At 39.6% G+C, this 16,346-nt stretch overlaps 1 protein-coding gene across 1 annotated transcript; it reads right to left on the reverse strand.

Annotated features, from left to right (window-relative positions):
- Nucleotides 1–374: 374 nt before the first annotated feature.
- On the reverse strand, nt 375–13,363 carry LDHA (lactate dehydrogenase A). Its single transcript, XM_027846780.1, has 8 exons — nt 13,257–13,363; nt 9,584–9,724; nt 6,973–7,090; nt 5,849–6,022; nt 5,200–5,373; nt 3,696–3,813; nt 2,808–2,931; nt 375–1,164 (listed from the first exon to the last, which is right to left on the reverse strand). The coding sequence occupies exons 2-8, from the start codon at nt 9,710–9,712 to the stop codon at nt 1,000–1,002; spliced, it is 1,002 nt and encodes a 333-aa protein (XP_027702581.1). The 5' UTR covers nt 9,713–9,724; nt 13,257–13,363; the 3' UTR covers nt 375–999.
- Nucleotides 13,364–16,346: the final 2,983 nt, after the last annotated feature.

Below are 16,346 nucleotides of genomic sequence, written 5' to 3' on the forward strand. Positions count from 1 at the left end.
TACACTGGTCTCATAGTGAGAAAAAAAGATAACCAATGAATGACAGCTTATGTATTCCATTAGTATCCACTTGATGTCAGAAGATCTAGAAGAAAGGTTCCTAACATATTAAGCAGATCCCAGATTTACAGGAGAACACGAGAGTTACTCAAGGTAGGGAGGCATGAATGGTTGTGAGCCACATTGTTGGAGCACCCACATTAATGAGATTACACATCTATTGAAATGTCTGTTCCAGTGATGACCTGTTATATCCCTCTAATCTTGATCTCTGTAGTTTTTTCTTTTCTCGGACTAATATATCCTAGCAACATCTGAAACTTTTAATCCTGACATCTTGGCCTAACATGGAATCAAACAATTCACCAAAGAGATAATCAGTTATTTGTTGTTTATTCAGTATTTAGGGTTAGTATGACACTTGAGGAATTGGTTGCATCGTTGCACATATATAGATCTTTTATAACATGGAAATTTACAACTATTGAGATATATATATATATATATATATAGATATATATATATAGGTAGACAAAATCAGGTCCTCTGGAAAGGTGATACATGGGGCCATGCTGTAGAGCCCTAATGGAGGGGGGCACAAAGGTAATCAATGCATCAATAAAGTGTTACTACTATATGGTGTTTTGTATCGAGGAATGTTGTCTCCTGGCCCTAGGGGAACCTGTAGCACTTCCATACAAGGCAGGCAGTTCTACACCTGTGGGGCGCTGGATCTGCTTGAGACCAGCTACTAAGACTATACAAGTCATACCCAGCATCATACACAAATGACAACAAGGTTTAACAAATAGTAGTCACGCTGTACTATTCCCCATTTCTAACTTTAGGAAGGGACGAGAGTGTGTTCACAGGTTTTACATTTCTGGTGTTCAATCACTAGTCAGAGGAAGGTTTTGACCTGTTTGAAAAGCACATCATACATAACCCCTTAACCACTGTCATGTTCTCTATGGCAAAATGGCAGCACATTAAAAGGCTTTAAAATTGCAGCTCCTTCTGGATTCCCCAAAGAGTGTCCGCACTCTTCTTCAAACGGCCTTCTTCCTCCGGATTCAGGGTTACTTTCACCACATCTGAAATGCCATTCTGCCCCAAGACACACGGGACACTAAGGAAGACATCCTCATTAATGCCATATAGGCCCTGAAAGACAGAATGAGATCATACTTTCTTTCACACCATACTCTGATGTCTTCTACTCTGTCCAATAGCCAAATATAATTCCAACGAGGCAGTTGGAATCGTTTAATCGGCTTCTTTAGCCTAAGATGGGTAAGATTAACAACAACAAGTAAGTCTATTGCCCTCTATTATCCGCCCTTCCCAGTCTATTCAACAAGCACTAGTATACTTTATATATACCCACATAAAACAAATTTTGCCTTTTATTACTGTGTATTAGGCCCATTGAATTCCAATGTTTTCTTGTTAAAGTACATTTTTAATGCTACGTTTATATATTTTAACTTGATAACATTGTCCATAAATGATACATTTTTCTTTTTGTGCACTGCTTAGTAGATTAGACATTTTTCATTTCTATTCTAAATGTATGACCAAAATGCAATTTGCAAGCTGAAACCTTTTTTATTTTATCTCAATGAAATGTTCTTATGAAAAGGGTATTTTGAGCAAAGCAATTTGTTAAAATTTCTATAGCCACCATAATTTGTTTATTTTTTTTTAAATTGGCAGCATGCCCAAGGGACATTGTCCCTAAAGTAAAACTAATTCATGAACTAAGAAATACTAAGTTGGGAAGAACCTCTGAAAATATCTATAGTCTTATCTAACCCTTCCCCAAATCAGGAATTCCATTTAGAACATTCCAGACAAGAATGGAAAGCTCACTCCCACCACTACTTCTGCCCTCTGTCTGCCCCAAGCACCCTATTTTATTTTTAGTCAGCTCTTATTACTAGGAATTTTATCCATGTTGGGCTGAAGCCAGCTTCCCTTTAACTTAGTCCTAATTCTGACCAAGCAGAACAAGCCTAATCCTCTTTTACATTAACTCTGCAGAATTACGTTCTCATCTTGCCCTCTTCTTCTGGACACGTTCTAGAGCAGGCCTTCTTGAACTTTTTCCACTCGAATCCCCTTCAGCAGTTCTTAAACTGTTTCAAGTGCTATTCCAGAGCTTGTTATCACATCCCTTCTAAAACATAACATACCCAGAACATACACTATTCCACATGTGGTCTAAGGCAGAGTATAATGGAACTCTCATCACCTCCACTCACTTCTAGACACTCACTATATATTACTGAGACATACAACTGTTATTCTGAGGCCCCTTGGCATAATGGAAAACTGCTAGACTTGAAATCATGAGCCTTAGGTTTAACACTTGAATCAGAAAATTACTAGTTAAGTCATTTACCCTCAGAACATCAGTCTCCTCATCTGTAAGATGATAAAAATACTCTCACTTCCTACCTCACAAGATTGAGAGGAAACCTTAAAATGTGAGTAGTTATACTGTCTAGCCATGTCTCCTCTAACATCTGTGGAGTTGAGTTTGTAAATCCAATTGCAGGATTTTACATTTATCTTGATTATATTTCATCTTGCTTCATTCTATCATTCTAGCCTGTTAATATATTTGTATTCCAATGTTCTTATCCAAAATAAAACATTTATTCATCACTACATTGTGAAGTCCCAAAATCTACAGTCATGACATGACTATTAACATTTTTTTATATGCAGAAGCACCCAAAAACCAAATCACACCAAATACATTTAAAACCATTTATCTTTAACAGATACCTATAGATACCTACCTTAATCATGGTAGAAATTGGATGCACTCTCCTAAGATTCTTCATAATGGTTTCTGCCAGATCAGCCACAGACAAGCCAATGGCCCAGGAAGTATAGCCCTTCAGTTTGATCACCTCATAAGCACTGCCAGTAACAAGAAGTTACTAAATTATTTGGGGGAGGGATTGAGCAGAAACACAGCTTTCAAAAAACAGTTATAATAGATAATGCTACAAAGCAGAAATCTTCCCTATCCAAGGATTTCACTCCAACATTATTTATGAGCTATTTAAATGAAATTTTTGGTGCTTTTCCTACATACTGTACTAATTTTTTTATGTTCACCAATATTAGGAAGACCCTACAATAACAGCATTTGAGATAGAGAAACTAGTAACTTTTTTTGTTGAGGATAAAACTTATGCTGTGCAAAAAGTCTAAATAAGCTTACCTGTTCCTTTTATATAATAATCTTTGACAGTATCTACCATGAAACTTCATCATCAGAGATCTTTGGAGCATTTATGGGGAAAAAAAATGAACCAGAATCCTACAGCATAATTAGAGGTGATACCACTGATAAAATGATGGGTCCATTAAAAGTATTTGAACTTTGACATTTCTTAAACAAAAATTTTTTTTTTATTTTAAGGCAATTGGGGTTAAGTGACTTTCCAAGGTCACACAGCTAGTAAATGTCAAGTGTTTGGTCGGAGGCTGGATTTGAACTCAGGTCCTTCTGACTCCAGGGCCGGTGCTCAATCCACTGTGCCACCTAGCTCCCCCCTTAAACAAAAATTTTTATTGGATTTTTTCCATATAAAAGCATTCAAATGGAAATTGGAATTTCATGTTTTACAAAGATAAAAAAAAATCTGCTACTAAAGTATTAAGAGATCTTCACTAACCTGTCAACCACCTGTTTATGAACTTCTTTCCAATTCTCTGAATCAGCATCAGTTCCCAAAGCAGGATAAAGATTCTTCAGAGAGACACCAGCAACATTCACACCACTCCACACAGGAACTAAGAAGAAAAAAAACATCCTGACACATGCAAATTAACTTCCAAGCATCCTATTAGTAATTATGGCTTAATTTTGTATTCATCTCTTAATTCTACCCCATTATATTTCATTTTGAGAACCTCCTTAAAGAAAAGCAATGCTGCTTCTTATATAAGCCTTTTTCCATAATATGTAATACTTTAAAGATAAAACTACCAATGTACTCATTTTCTCTTTTTTAAAAATCAAGAATAGTATGATTTGTATGCAACTAGACTAAATAAATGTATTAATACTATCAATGTTCATTGCTTTTTTTTGGTATTTCCTTTTAATCCTATACTCAAATGTGTTCCACTTTCAAATTTACTACATTAGTTTTCTATAGCTCCTTATTCATGAGCATCATCTGACCCCCTTATAAGATCAAAAAAGGAAGTAATAGTAGTTTCTACTAACTAGTAAGGAATAATTTCTACTATACCTTCAATGATCTTGAGTTGATGGTATAGAAATACCCAATTACCCATTATCTCTAATTTCTAATTGGGTCCCCCCCCAAAAAAGCAAAAGGTTTAGGCAGTTGACTACTCAGGTACACAAACATTTTTAGGGGTTCCCTACATAGATATTCTTCAACATTCTTCAAATGTTTTAATAGCTCACATTTATATGCTACATTAAAGTTTAAGTACTTTTCTTAGGACAATCCCAAGAGTAAAAATTATCATTTCTTCAAGGCAGCTAGGTGGCACAGTGGATAGAGCACGAGCTCTGGAGTCAGGAGGACCTGGGTTCAAATCCAGCCTCTGACACATAACACTTACTAGCTGTGTGACTCTAAGCAAGTCATTTAACCCCAAATGCCTCACCAAAAAAAAAATTTTTTAAATTACCATTCCCTTTTTTGAACATAAATAGGCTCTCTAGGAGATAAACTTGCCATGGTCACAAAGCAAGTAATTATAAGAGCCAAGATCTGAACTTGGATCTTTTCTGAATCCAAATCAAGTATTCTTTCCACTGTATTATGATATTTCTCCAGATAAAAACAGCCATGATAGGTATGGGTAGAATTTAGTCCATAAATCATATCCTACTTGAATTACAAGGCTGACCTTTTCAGAGCTAGCCAGTTCAAGTAAAATATAAACCAGTGCTGCTGACCATTGCAATCAAGTTAGTAAAAATTGTACTCATGACAAGTTTCACTTTTTACCAGTTAAATTGTAGATAATAATGCCAAAAAACTTAGCCCATTCCTTAACAAAAGGTGGGGTTCTCATAAACCATTCCTTACAGATAAACAAGTCCTCACAGATTTAGTTTTAAGCAATTTTAAAATAGAACCCTTGACATTTTTTAGAATATTTGCCTAGCTCTATGGGATAGTGGTATAGTCTTACCACTGGAGTCTCCATGTTCGCCAAGGACCCACCCATGACAACTTGAAGAATGAACACCAAGTCTCTCCCCCATTAGGTAACGAAAACGGGCAGAATCCAGATTGCAGCCACTCCCAATAACACGGTTCTTAGGAAAGCCACTTAGCTTCCAGGCCACATAGGTCAAAATATCCACTGTGAAGAAAAAAATGTAGACAATATAAATGTTAATGTCCTCTGGCAGGTAATTGCTTTGAGGATAAAAACTATGCCTAATCAACACTCTTGGTACACCTGTAGTATCTATAGCACAATGAACCTATCAAACATTTATATAGTGATGTGGTCTAGTATAATCCTATGTAACTCTGGCATAAAAGATTATAACAAAAGCATCATACATTCACACCAGGATTCGCCCTTTAACAAGTAACTGTTTATGGAGAGACATCTTCCTACAAACTTCATGAAACTCTGTATTGTATTTTTCCCAGGGCATAACTATTTAAAGAACAGAAATAAAATCCTAAGGAAAAAATGGAAAAAATGAACTGATAAACAAACTAAAAATATATATTTACAATATGACTCTCAAAGTTTACTATAGTTCACCAAATTTTGAATTTTAGCCAAGTTTGTATTAAAAGATGTCTTAACAGTCAAATCTTACCTGGATTGGAAACAATCAGCAGCTTGCAATGAGGGCTGTATTTAACAATATTGGGAATGATGAATTTAAAGATATTCACATTGCGCTGGACCAAATTAAGACGACTTTCTCCCTCCTGTTGACGTGCCCCAGCCGTAACAACAACCAGCCTGGAGTTTGCAGTCACACTGTAGTCTAGAGAAAAGAGAAACAATACAGTTATCCATTCCACATCTCGACTTTTCCCATCATGATTTCAATATACCAGAGAGTCAGTATAAGAAATCAAATAGGAATTTTTTGGTAGTTTTGCAGAAGCTGCAGATGACACATAAAAAGTTTAGAAACTCAAATGTATAAAATATATGTATAGTATGGTGTATGGCCCTCCTTCCTAACAGAGAAGTAGGAAGGAGGGCCAAAAATTTTTAAAGGATTTTCCAGATCGAAATGGGAGGGAAGCAGGACTGTGTCCCTAACCCCTGGGATGTGGAAGTGATAACTTAGTCTTATTTTGCTTAATAGCTAAGAATTGCTAAAAATCTGATATCCTACAAACTTCTATATACACATCTTTGAATTTCCTGCAACCTTGACTTTTTTAATTTCCAATTCAAAGTGAAACTGACATCATGTCAACCCAGCAAGTTAACTGAGAAACATCTACACATAATTAAATAGAGACAGGTGTTTAGAACTGTAAGAAGCTATAAATTTAATTTCAGATGTAAAAACCTATAATTATCTGACGGGGAAAGGTAATGATTATATCTCTTCCATGTCATGGGCAAACTATCTTAATTAAAAAAATATTTACAGGAAAATGAAATAGGTAGTAATTGATTATCAAACAGGTATCAATGCCAAAATGCCACCTAATTTGGGTAAAAATATAAATCTTTGAACTCCTAGGAATTATTTTCCACAAGGATGACAGATATTAGGTTGTATGAATTACATTTTGAAACACTGCAAGAGGTGATGGAATAATGCAGGAGGAGACACTTTTCGATATGGGAGTTGGTTTTGCTTGACTGGGTTTGTTAGAGTTTTCTTTTCTTGCCCAGTAGGGGAAGGTATAAGGAAGAAAAACACTTCATAATTGAAGCAAGTAAAATTCATTTAAAAACAAACAAAAAACTAACCTTTGCCAGAAACAATCTTTGGCGTTTTGAGGAAAAGGCTGCCATGTTGGAGATCCATCATCTCTCCCTTTAGTTTGTCTTCTATTACATCAACTAGGGCAAGTTCATCAGCCAAATCCTGGAAGAGATATTTTCAATTAAATTAATTTCAATTCAAATAATTCAATTAAGAGCAATTATTTCTTGACATTTTCAATTCAGCAAACACTGATAAATCCCTACTGCATAGATGCAAGGCCCTTGACTCAAATCCTACACTCATACTCTATCATGACCCTGGACTCTGGAAAACTGCCTCAGTGTACCACAAGCTATATATGGTAGATCTACCAAGCTAGAAAGATCTCAAGAATAGGCCCAGTGACAGTTTGCCATCTGGTCCTCTGATGGCAAACTGTCACTGGGCCTATTCTTGAGGTTGGCCTATTCAGGAAGTTGGCAACTGTGTGATGACATTTTTTTTTTTTGAGGGGGAGGGGGAAGCTGAGAAATTCACAAAAAGGGCACTAAGACCTTCAGGGAAGGAATAGCCATACTACTAAAAAGCCAGGTCTTAGAAGTTGTAATGTTTAAAGTGCTACACTAGAGGCTGCTAGGTGGCGAAGGGGACAGAGCACCAGCTCTGAAGTCAGGAGGACCCAAAGTTCAAATTGGGCCTCAGACACTTGACACTTACTAGTTGTGTGACCCTAGGCAAGTCACTTAACCCTGATTGCCTCACCAAAAAGCAAAATAAATAAAGTGCTATACTAGATACTAGGGTATTAGGATCAAAAACCACATTAACCTTAGCCTAAATTGATTATAATCTAGTATATCTGGGTAGCAATGACTCATGTTTGAATCCTACCTCAGACACTAGTGAGCCTGGGGTAAGGCACTTAACTTCTCCTTTCCTCTTACTTCACAGGAGTGTCTTAAGAATCAACGAGATAGCATTCTGCAAACCTTCCAGTGTTATTCAAATGTTAACTATTATTAGTAATGGAAGAGTTAAGAAAAATAACTAAGTATAAAATGAAATTGTGTTGAAAAGTTATGGGAAAAAAATCTAGACAAAGTGGTCTGAGAAAGTTTGTAGGAGGTACTGTTAGATTTCCAGATATCAATACCTGAATCCAAGGTACAAAGCTAGCCCTCTCCCCTATGAAAACCTGACATATTAGAATGGATTAATATGCTGCTGCTTCCCTTCTGTCCCTCTAGTTCCCATCTGCAGATAAAGCCTCTTTCAGAGTCCTCACTGCCACAGCTGTGAGAATCAAGAGTTGAAGAAGCCCCTATAATGCCTTTCCCAAAGGCAGAAACTTAGAGCTTCTGTGGCAAGGGTATAATATCTCCTTTTCCTGATTGTGGCTTCTACCTACTCATAACCTCAAATCCTGTAGAAACCTCTGCTGGAAGTTGCACCTTCCCTGATGACTGGAATTGTGGCATGAATTTAGGTATTTTTTTAATCTTCAAGTGAAACTTAAAACCCACTTGCCTACAGAAACAATGTTAAGTTGGATGATAAAGAGTATAGATCCATTCAGCAACAAAGTTTCAATCAGCTTTTGTACTAGTCTGGCAACCCAATTAACCTTTTGTTTCTATGGAAAAAATGAATTCCAAGCTCCAAATAGACAGTTACAGTTAGAATTAAATTCATTTTCAAGTGGAGCACTTACTCAATGTGTGATTGATTACATTAAATGTCTCTAGTTTCTCCTGTTCAAACAAGTTTTTTTTTTTAGGCAATTGGGGTTAAGTGACTTGCCCAGGGTCACACAGCTAGTAGTGACAAGTATTTGGTCTGAGGCTGCATTTGAACTCAGGTCCAGTGTACTTCGCCACCTAGCTGCCCCTTTTAAACATTTTTAAAAGAGTATTATAATCTTAATTTTAACTTTCTCTTGATTAAGCCAACTGGTACTAAGATTTCAAAACAGCTCACTCCTCCAGTTTATACCTTTATTGTGTATCTCTAATATAAAAAAAAAATCATAAAGCAGTTTCACATCTGAGCGTGTGAGACATCAGATAAAACAAAGAAAATCATAACTCAACTTTTAAAAACAAGATTTCCTGCAGTTGAGACAGTCCCAGGCAGTCACATCTTACACCTAGTTCACAAGCTCTCATTGGCAATAGTCATGGGGTAAATTGCCAGTGTGAGGAGAGGCACTTGTAGCTGGCAGCAGGTTCCGCTTCAGAAAGAATTATAGCACTGGACACAGTATAGTCCACTCTAGTTTAGACATAAATAAACCTTAGTTACTTTATATAAAATAAACCTACATATCTGAAAATCTACACAGGTAATATGAAATATGTAGATCTTTATTATATATTCTCTCTCCCTTAAGAATTTTGGATGAAAACTCCCTCACATTGTATTTAATGCCCTTTGTGAACTTTGGTAGATTGTGTTTTCCCTCAGGAGAATATAAACTCTTAGTGGGTAGAAACTGCCCTTATTTTTGTCTTTTTTTTAATTCTCAGTACCTAGCACTTAATAAAATGCTTGTGGAATCAATCCACTGGTACTAAGTACATGGCATCATTCCTATGAATGAACTGAAAGTTATTTGACTTTCAGGCCTCTGACCCACACAGTGCTATTACTTACCTTCATTAAGATACTGATGGCACATGCCATGCCAACTGCACCAACCCCAACAACAGTGATCTTGTTTTGGGGAACCTGGTCTTCCTTTAGGACATTCACAATCAGCTGATTCTTGACAGAAGTTGCCATTTTGTGGGAGATCTGGGGGTGTGGGAGAATGAAGGTTTAATAAAACAACAACAAAAAAAAATCATTTCACTGTTGGAGCTAATCACATTATCATCATGAGTTACTTAACCATACTAACTAGACTTTATTGGCAGGCTTGCTGAAGTCTGTCCTTGCTTTGGTAGGCATATAGCTTGTAAAGACAAGGGAACCTGGGAAGTGGGGGAGGGAACTAGATCAAAAAAGGACCCAAGGATGGAGGAGGAAGTGAAAAGTATAAGTTGGGGGGCAGTGATGGGGAGGCTCCCACTCCCTCACCTTTGTCTTCACACAGACTAAGGTTGTTTGTTGGTAAGTGTGGCCTCCTGAAGCCATATTGCCCCATGGACCTCTGAGCTGATTTTTTAAAAGGAATTTCACTGTTGCCTTTGTCTCTGCCAAGAAGTTGGGGCGGACTCCTACTCCAGTTCTCGCAGCACAGTAGGGCTCACAATACGCCGCCCTGTCTGGCCGCTCATGTGGGGAGCAGAATGAGTAAAAGGGAACTGCCATTAACGGTCTAAGGGACAGGACCGGGAGGCAGCCTGCCGCCAGCATTGCACATGCGCGTCTCTTCTCTCCTCCCTGCAGTTCTGGCCAAGTCCCAAGTGACTCACTGCCTCTGCGCGTGCGCATATGCAGGTGGGGTTAGGGGTAAGGGGGGGGGGGCCTAGCAAAGCCCATTTGCAGCTCCTCTTTGGAAGGAAGCCGAATTCTGCTTCCACAGGTCTACTGCCTCCCAGAAGGAAAGAAAAGGGCATAGGGGAAGGGAATGGTGGTGTACGTCTCTTGTTAGGAGCATAACCATCTCTTCCCCCCTCCTCCCCAATTTCTGAGTTCGGAGTTACCCGCTTCCTCTTCCCTAGGCTTTCTAAGAGACCTTGCTCCACCCCACTCTCCGAGCCTAGGACACCACAAGGAATAGGATGCGGTAGGTTTCAATGGACTCCTCCCCCTTCTGATCATAAAATCTCACTTCCTTAGGAGAAACTCCAAAAGTGAAGCAATGACTATCAGTAGCAATCAGTGGTGTCCCGTCCAAGTTAGACAACAAAAGCTGATTGTAGAAGACACGTGAATCAGGTATTGCAGCCTCAAACTAGACATAGGACCGAAAACCAGGAAATCGTTGAGGAAGAGAGTATTTTTTAAACCGGAATCTATAAACTCTCCATTTCCTTCTTCAGCAATCATTTCATTATTGCAACACACCCCACAATAAGCATGTAGTCGGAGAGTGAAGCAATTCTGCAACAGGAGGTGAACCAGCCTGGAACACTCGAGAGGAGTGTATTTGCAAATACAGCACTGTGGTTACAAAGACTAAGTTTCTTTGTATTTTATAGAACTTTAGGATGGTAGAATCTGAAGGGGCTTTTGAAATCTAATCCCTCATCTCAGATTCAGTTCTCACAATTAGAAGTGAGCTACCTTTTAGGATTTTGTGAGTGTGTGGTTGTATCTAATGATAAGCTAATAAATAGGAGACACATATTTCGGGTGTGGTTAAATGCAACACCATATACAATGTTACCTACCTAGAACCATATGTGTGTGTGTATAACCCTGTAATAGTAAATCTTATAATAAAAGTAACCCTATATATAATGAACATAATATGTATGGTATCTATAATCCTATATATTGTTTCTTACTTTATATATCAAATTTTATATATTAAATGTTATAAAAAGTAACACTATATAATAAATGACATTTACAGCCTTAGGCAGTGCCTGGCACACAGAAGGCACTCAAATAGTTCTTACTTGATTGCAAATACATTTTGTCCAAGCAGCAGACACTCTTAAAGAATGAAACTGGCAAGACCAAGAAGCAAAAACTGCTTCCAAAAACTGCTCCATCAAGCCTCAGCCTTAAACCTTAGGTCTAAACCAACCCAAAGCTCCAAGAGCCTTTAAAAGATCACCAGTCCAACCTTTTCTATTTGTAGAGAAGTAGAAACACTAAGGGACTTGCCCAGTGCAACATTGTTGCAGGGCTGTGATTAGAACCCAAATCTCCTGGTCAATCCCAGTCCATATTCAAAGCCCATAAAATTACTGATGTGAAAGACTTTAAACCAACAGCATTCTCTCATCTTTTAAGTTCTGACAATATACAGGTTGCTCGCAAAATTCAGAACCGGTTTGGTTGAGATGGCTCTCGATAATTATATAAATTTTAATACATATATACATATAATTTATGTATATTGTTGTATTATTTATATAAAAATTATATAAAATATTGAATTGAATTTTCTGCGTCTGGCTCTAACACAGTAGGGGTTAAAAATGTTGGAGAGTTACACTAGACAAAAAAAAGGGGAGGGGGGGTTCCCTCTAAGGAAAAGGTCAAACCCTAAATCATAGACCATCATGGATTTTGCAATCAGTCCAGCAGGAAAACCCTCCAGGGGAATTTAAACCTTAGTCCCTCACTTGAAATCAAGTCTCCGGTTACAACGCAACACTAGCCAAGGAGGATTATTCTGCAGTTAAGGAGCTCATCTTCCGAACACATTGGTCCTGGAGCTCCAGCACCTGGCACATAGACGTTTAATAAAAGTATGGGTTGCTGAGACTTAGGATATTGCAAGTCAAAGGCTTCAGCGCTTAAGCAAGCGGCCAGCAGGGCGAGGGTACAGGATGGAGAGACATCCCTTTCACCCCCTCCCCCATCTCAGTGCTCTTAGTAGTCTCCGCCTTAATAACCCATTCAACCTCTGAGCATGCTTTCCTCGGGAAGCCTCCGGGAAGCTCTCGCTCTCAGATCAGACTAAGAAAGCAGATTGGGTTTTTCCTCTCTAGTAGTCTGCCTCCTACCCTACGGAGCTGAAGCTCTTTCAGGGTCGGCAGTGCATGGGGAAATGCACTACCCTAGCTCAGATTCCTGGGGAACAACCATTTGGCCAATCGGTCCCTGAAGCCCTCTCCCTTCTTCCCCCCCCACCCCCCACTCCGCGCGCAGTGGGGCAGAACAAAAAGCAGTCACTAAAGTAATAATATCGGTCCAACTATTCATCCCCACATGGCCCAGAGGCCCAAAGGGAGTCCTTGCCACAGACTCCGACTCCTACTCCATCCAGGTGCAAACTCGCAGCCCCAGCTTGCAGCAAGGGCACGCAAGAAAACTAGGGACTGGCCACAGGGGAATAGAACTGAGATATGAGTTTGGCACGCTGGAGCCAGAAGTCAATGGAAAACGAACAGAGTGGACCGCATGGTCCAGAGCACGAGACCATGCCAGCATTCTTAACTCACTCCTGCACAGGCAGGGTGGGCCAAAACTTATCCACCCCATGCCTTGGCCGGGGCAGTGTCGAGTCGGCTCTGAGCCAAGACCTCTTTGGACCCCCAGACGCCCAGCACACCAAGTCAGACCACCCCCCCACCCCACCCCCGCAAGTGAGAACCGTCCCTGTTCCTTCCCATTGTGGGAGCCAGATCCGCTGATTTCCCGATTGCTCTTGCACCCTTCCCTCCCTGCCCCATTTGCTTCCCAATAATACCCGAGCACGAACCGAGGTTGCTGGTTGGGATGCGAAAGTTCTAAATTCAGTGTGAGACTGCTGCTCCCAGACTCGCGCGACTCGAGGTAGCGGGCGGGGCCTTATATGTGTCCGAGAAAAGCTGACGTCACTAGAGGCTGGGAGCGGACGTGCGGGAACCCACGTGTGGATCGGGTGGGGCCAGGCTGGGCATGGAGGAAGGACTGAGAAGTGGCCTTTAATGGAGGAAGACGTGTAGATTGACTGAGAGGTTGATCTGTACACACAAGGCCTTGCCCTGCCCAGTCCTTCTCACCCCCTGCCCCCAACCAAGAAGTTCTTCCTTCTTGTCCACCCAAAGCCACCGAATGTAGTCTTTTGCTACTCCCTTCCTTTCCCCCTTACAGACAACGCAGAATCTGGAAACCTAGACCGAGAGTCCACAAAGAACCGTTGCATTTTCCCTGTCCTTTACAGAAGACCACAGAGCACAGCTGTATAATGGGGAGAATAGCACCTAGAATACCTACCTACCTAACAGAGTTCACAGAATGAAAGGATCATGGATTTAGACCTGCAAGCAACTTTAGAGGTCATCTAGTTCAACCCCTTCATTTTTCCATAAGGAAACTGAGACCCAGAAAGGTTAAAGTAGGTAGCAAGTGGCAGAATCTTGATGCAAACTCAGGTCCTTCAGTCCAAGTTCGTCACTCTTTCTGTTGCACCCCAGCTGTAATGATCAGATGAGATAATGGATGGAGGTGGTTTGAAAATTGAAAAAATTGAAAAATTATGTTTGAAGGTCAATTTTTATGAAAATCACCAAGCAGAAATACCTCACCAGGAGGACTTGGTGAGTCAGGCAGACCACTGGTAGGGAGGGAAGATAGCTATAGAATCTCAAAATCACCTTTCGTTACCTAGAGAGGGTAGAATGGCTTTTAAGTTACTCCAAGCCAAAGTGGGGCTATTTATGGCTTCCACTTTACTTAAATCATGCACAATCCTTGGCACCTGCCTTGGTACCCCAACTTTCACAGGAAATCACCTGCAACAGAAGCAGACTTTCTCAAGCTGGCCTAGTAATACAAATGCCATTCTGAGGAAGGAGAAGCAGATTAAAAAGTGAGACCCAGAAGAGCCTGCCTCACAGGACACAATCTAAAATATTTACTCAAGACATAGTGATTGAACATCTATCATGTGCATTTGCCTAGTGAAGGATGCAAAAGCAAGGTCCCTGTGCTCAAGGAGCTTATGATCTTGTAGTGCAAACATGTATACATTTAACAATATGTGGTAATATGTGGCAGGTGACTAGAGAGGTACAATGTGCTGTGAATGTTGAGACAAAAGAAAGATCCCTTTTAGCTTCCCACGGAAGGCATGGAAAAGAATCATTGAGGAGATTCCTCTGGCTGATAAACCCAAAAAATGGACAAAAAGTGTTCTATGAAGGGATTAATTACTGACATATAGCACTTCAAACTTTGAAAAATGTGTGTGTGTGTGTGTGTGTGTGTGTGTGTGTGTGTTTGTGTCTGTATCAGGGATCTTATTTCTAGTTCTCTGCCCTTCCAAACTTGTTCCCAGTATGGTCATTTGCATGAACCACCATGGGTATTATGAGAGTGGAAAGACTTTTAAAGGAATTTTCTTATCCTAAAATAAAGAACTGAACCTATGGAGTAGCAACTCAGATAGAATTCAGGGTATTCAAAAGACAGAGTTAATAGTAACCCTAGCCTATCCTGAGGGCTTCATTTGCCCAGTTGTAACTTTGATTTAAATAAAATACCTAGGTATTATGAGAATGGAAAGACCTTTAAAGGAATTCTCTTATTCTAAAATAAAGAACTGAACTCATGGAGTAGCAGCTCAGATAGAATTCAGGGTATTCAAAAGACAGATTTAATAGTAACCATAGTCTATCCTGAGGGCTTCATTTGCCCAGTTGTGGCTTTGATTTAAATCTCGAAAGAATGAGATACCTCTGAGATGATTTTCAAAAAGAACTGGATGGGAGAGGTGGGACACCCCTCTCTTACATGAATAGAAAGGAGGTGTGGCTAGGTGGCACAGTGGATAGAGCACGTGCCCCGGAGTCAAGAGGACCTGAATTCAAATGTGACCTCAGATACTTTGGCACTTAATAGCTGTGTGACCCTGGGCAAGTCACTTAACCATTGAAAAAAAATTTTGCCTTGAAAAAAAATTTAAAAGAAATCAAATAAAAAGAAATGTGCTTTAAAAAAAGAATAGAAAGGCCCAGCATTATAATACTGAATCAGTCAGTTGGCATTAGTATCTCAGTGGAAAGAAAAACCAGTAACAGCATCAGATGGACAGATGAGTCCCAACAGGGATGCAGCACCGATCATGAGTTACCTGAATGATAACAACAACAACAACAACTCACATTTATAGGGCACTTTAAGGTTTGCAAAGTGCTTTACAAATATCATCTCATTTTATCCTCACAACAACCCTGGGAATTTATTATCCCCATTTTACAGATGAAGAAACTGAGGCTGAAAGAGGCTAAGTGATTTGCCCAGCTAGTAAATGTCTAAGGCAGAATTTGAACTCAGGTCTTTCTGATTTCAGGTCCATTCCCTGCATGTATTTCCTTGTGCTAAAGGTAAGAAGGTAAAGAAAGGTGATGTGGAGATATGGTGAAAAGTATAACCTTGTGTGGTGGTGGAGGGATAGTTTGCTTATAGTTTTTTGTAATTGTTTTGCTAAGCTGTTTAATTATCTTTTCCTTTAAGATATGTCCTTTGATTGGAGAGCTGGGATTTTGAGTGGATCCTGCTGACCGGAAGTATACCTTGACTGTGGGATAGCTTTCAGGAGGCCAGAGCATAATTAGAGTAAGAGGAAGGGAGTAGGTGCCAGCTTTGTTCATCCAATGTCTCTATGTAGTTCATCTTCCCCTCACTGCAATCATGGACTATCCTCCTGAAAAGAAGCAATTGTTTTAAGATAACATACATTATTGAAAAAGGCAGCATGACTGTTGACTATATGGCCATCAGCAAGTACCCCAGGTAACCCTCTAAGATGAGTTGATGAGATCTGTATGTTTTCAGCAGATGAATTCCATTCCACCAATATCTGAAA

This window comes from Vombatus ursinus, unplaced genomic scaffold (genome assembly GCF_900497805.2).
Source record: "Vombatus ursinus unplaced genomic scaffold, bare-nosed wombat genome assembly UNPS02015202.1, whole genome shotgun sequence".
NCBI lineage: Eukaryota > Metazoa > Chordata > Mammalia > Diprotodontia > Vombatidae > Vombatus > Vombatus ursinus.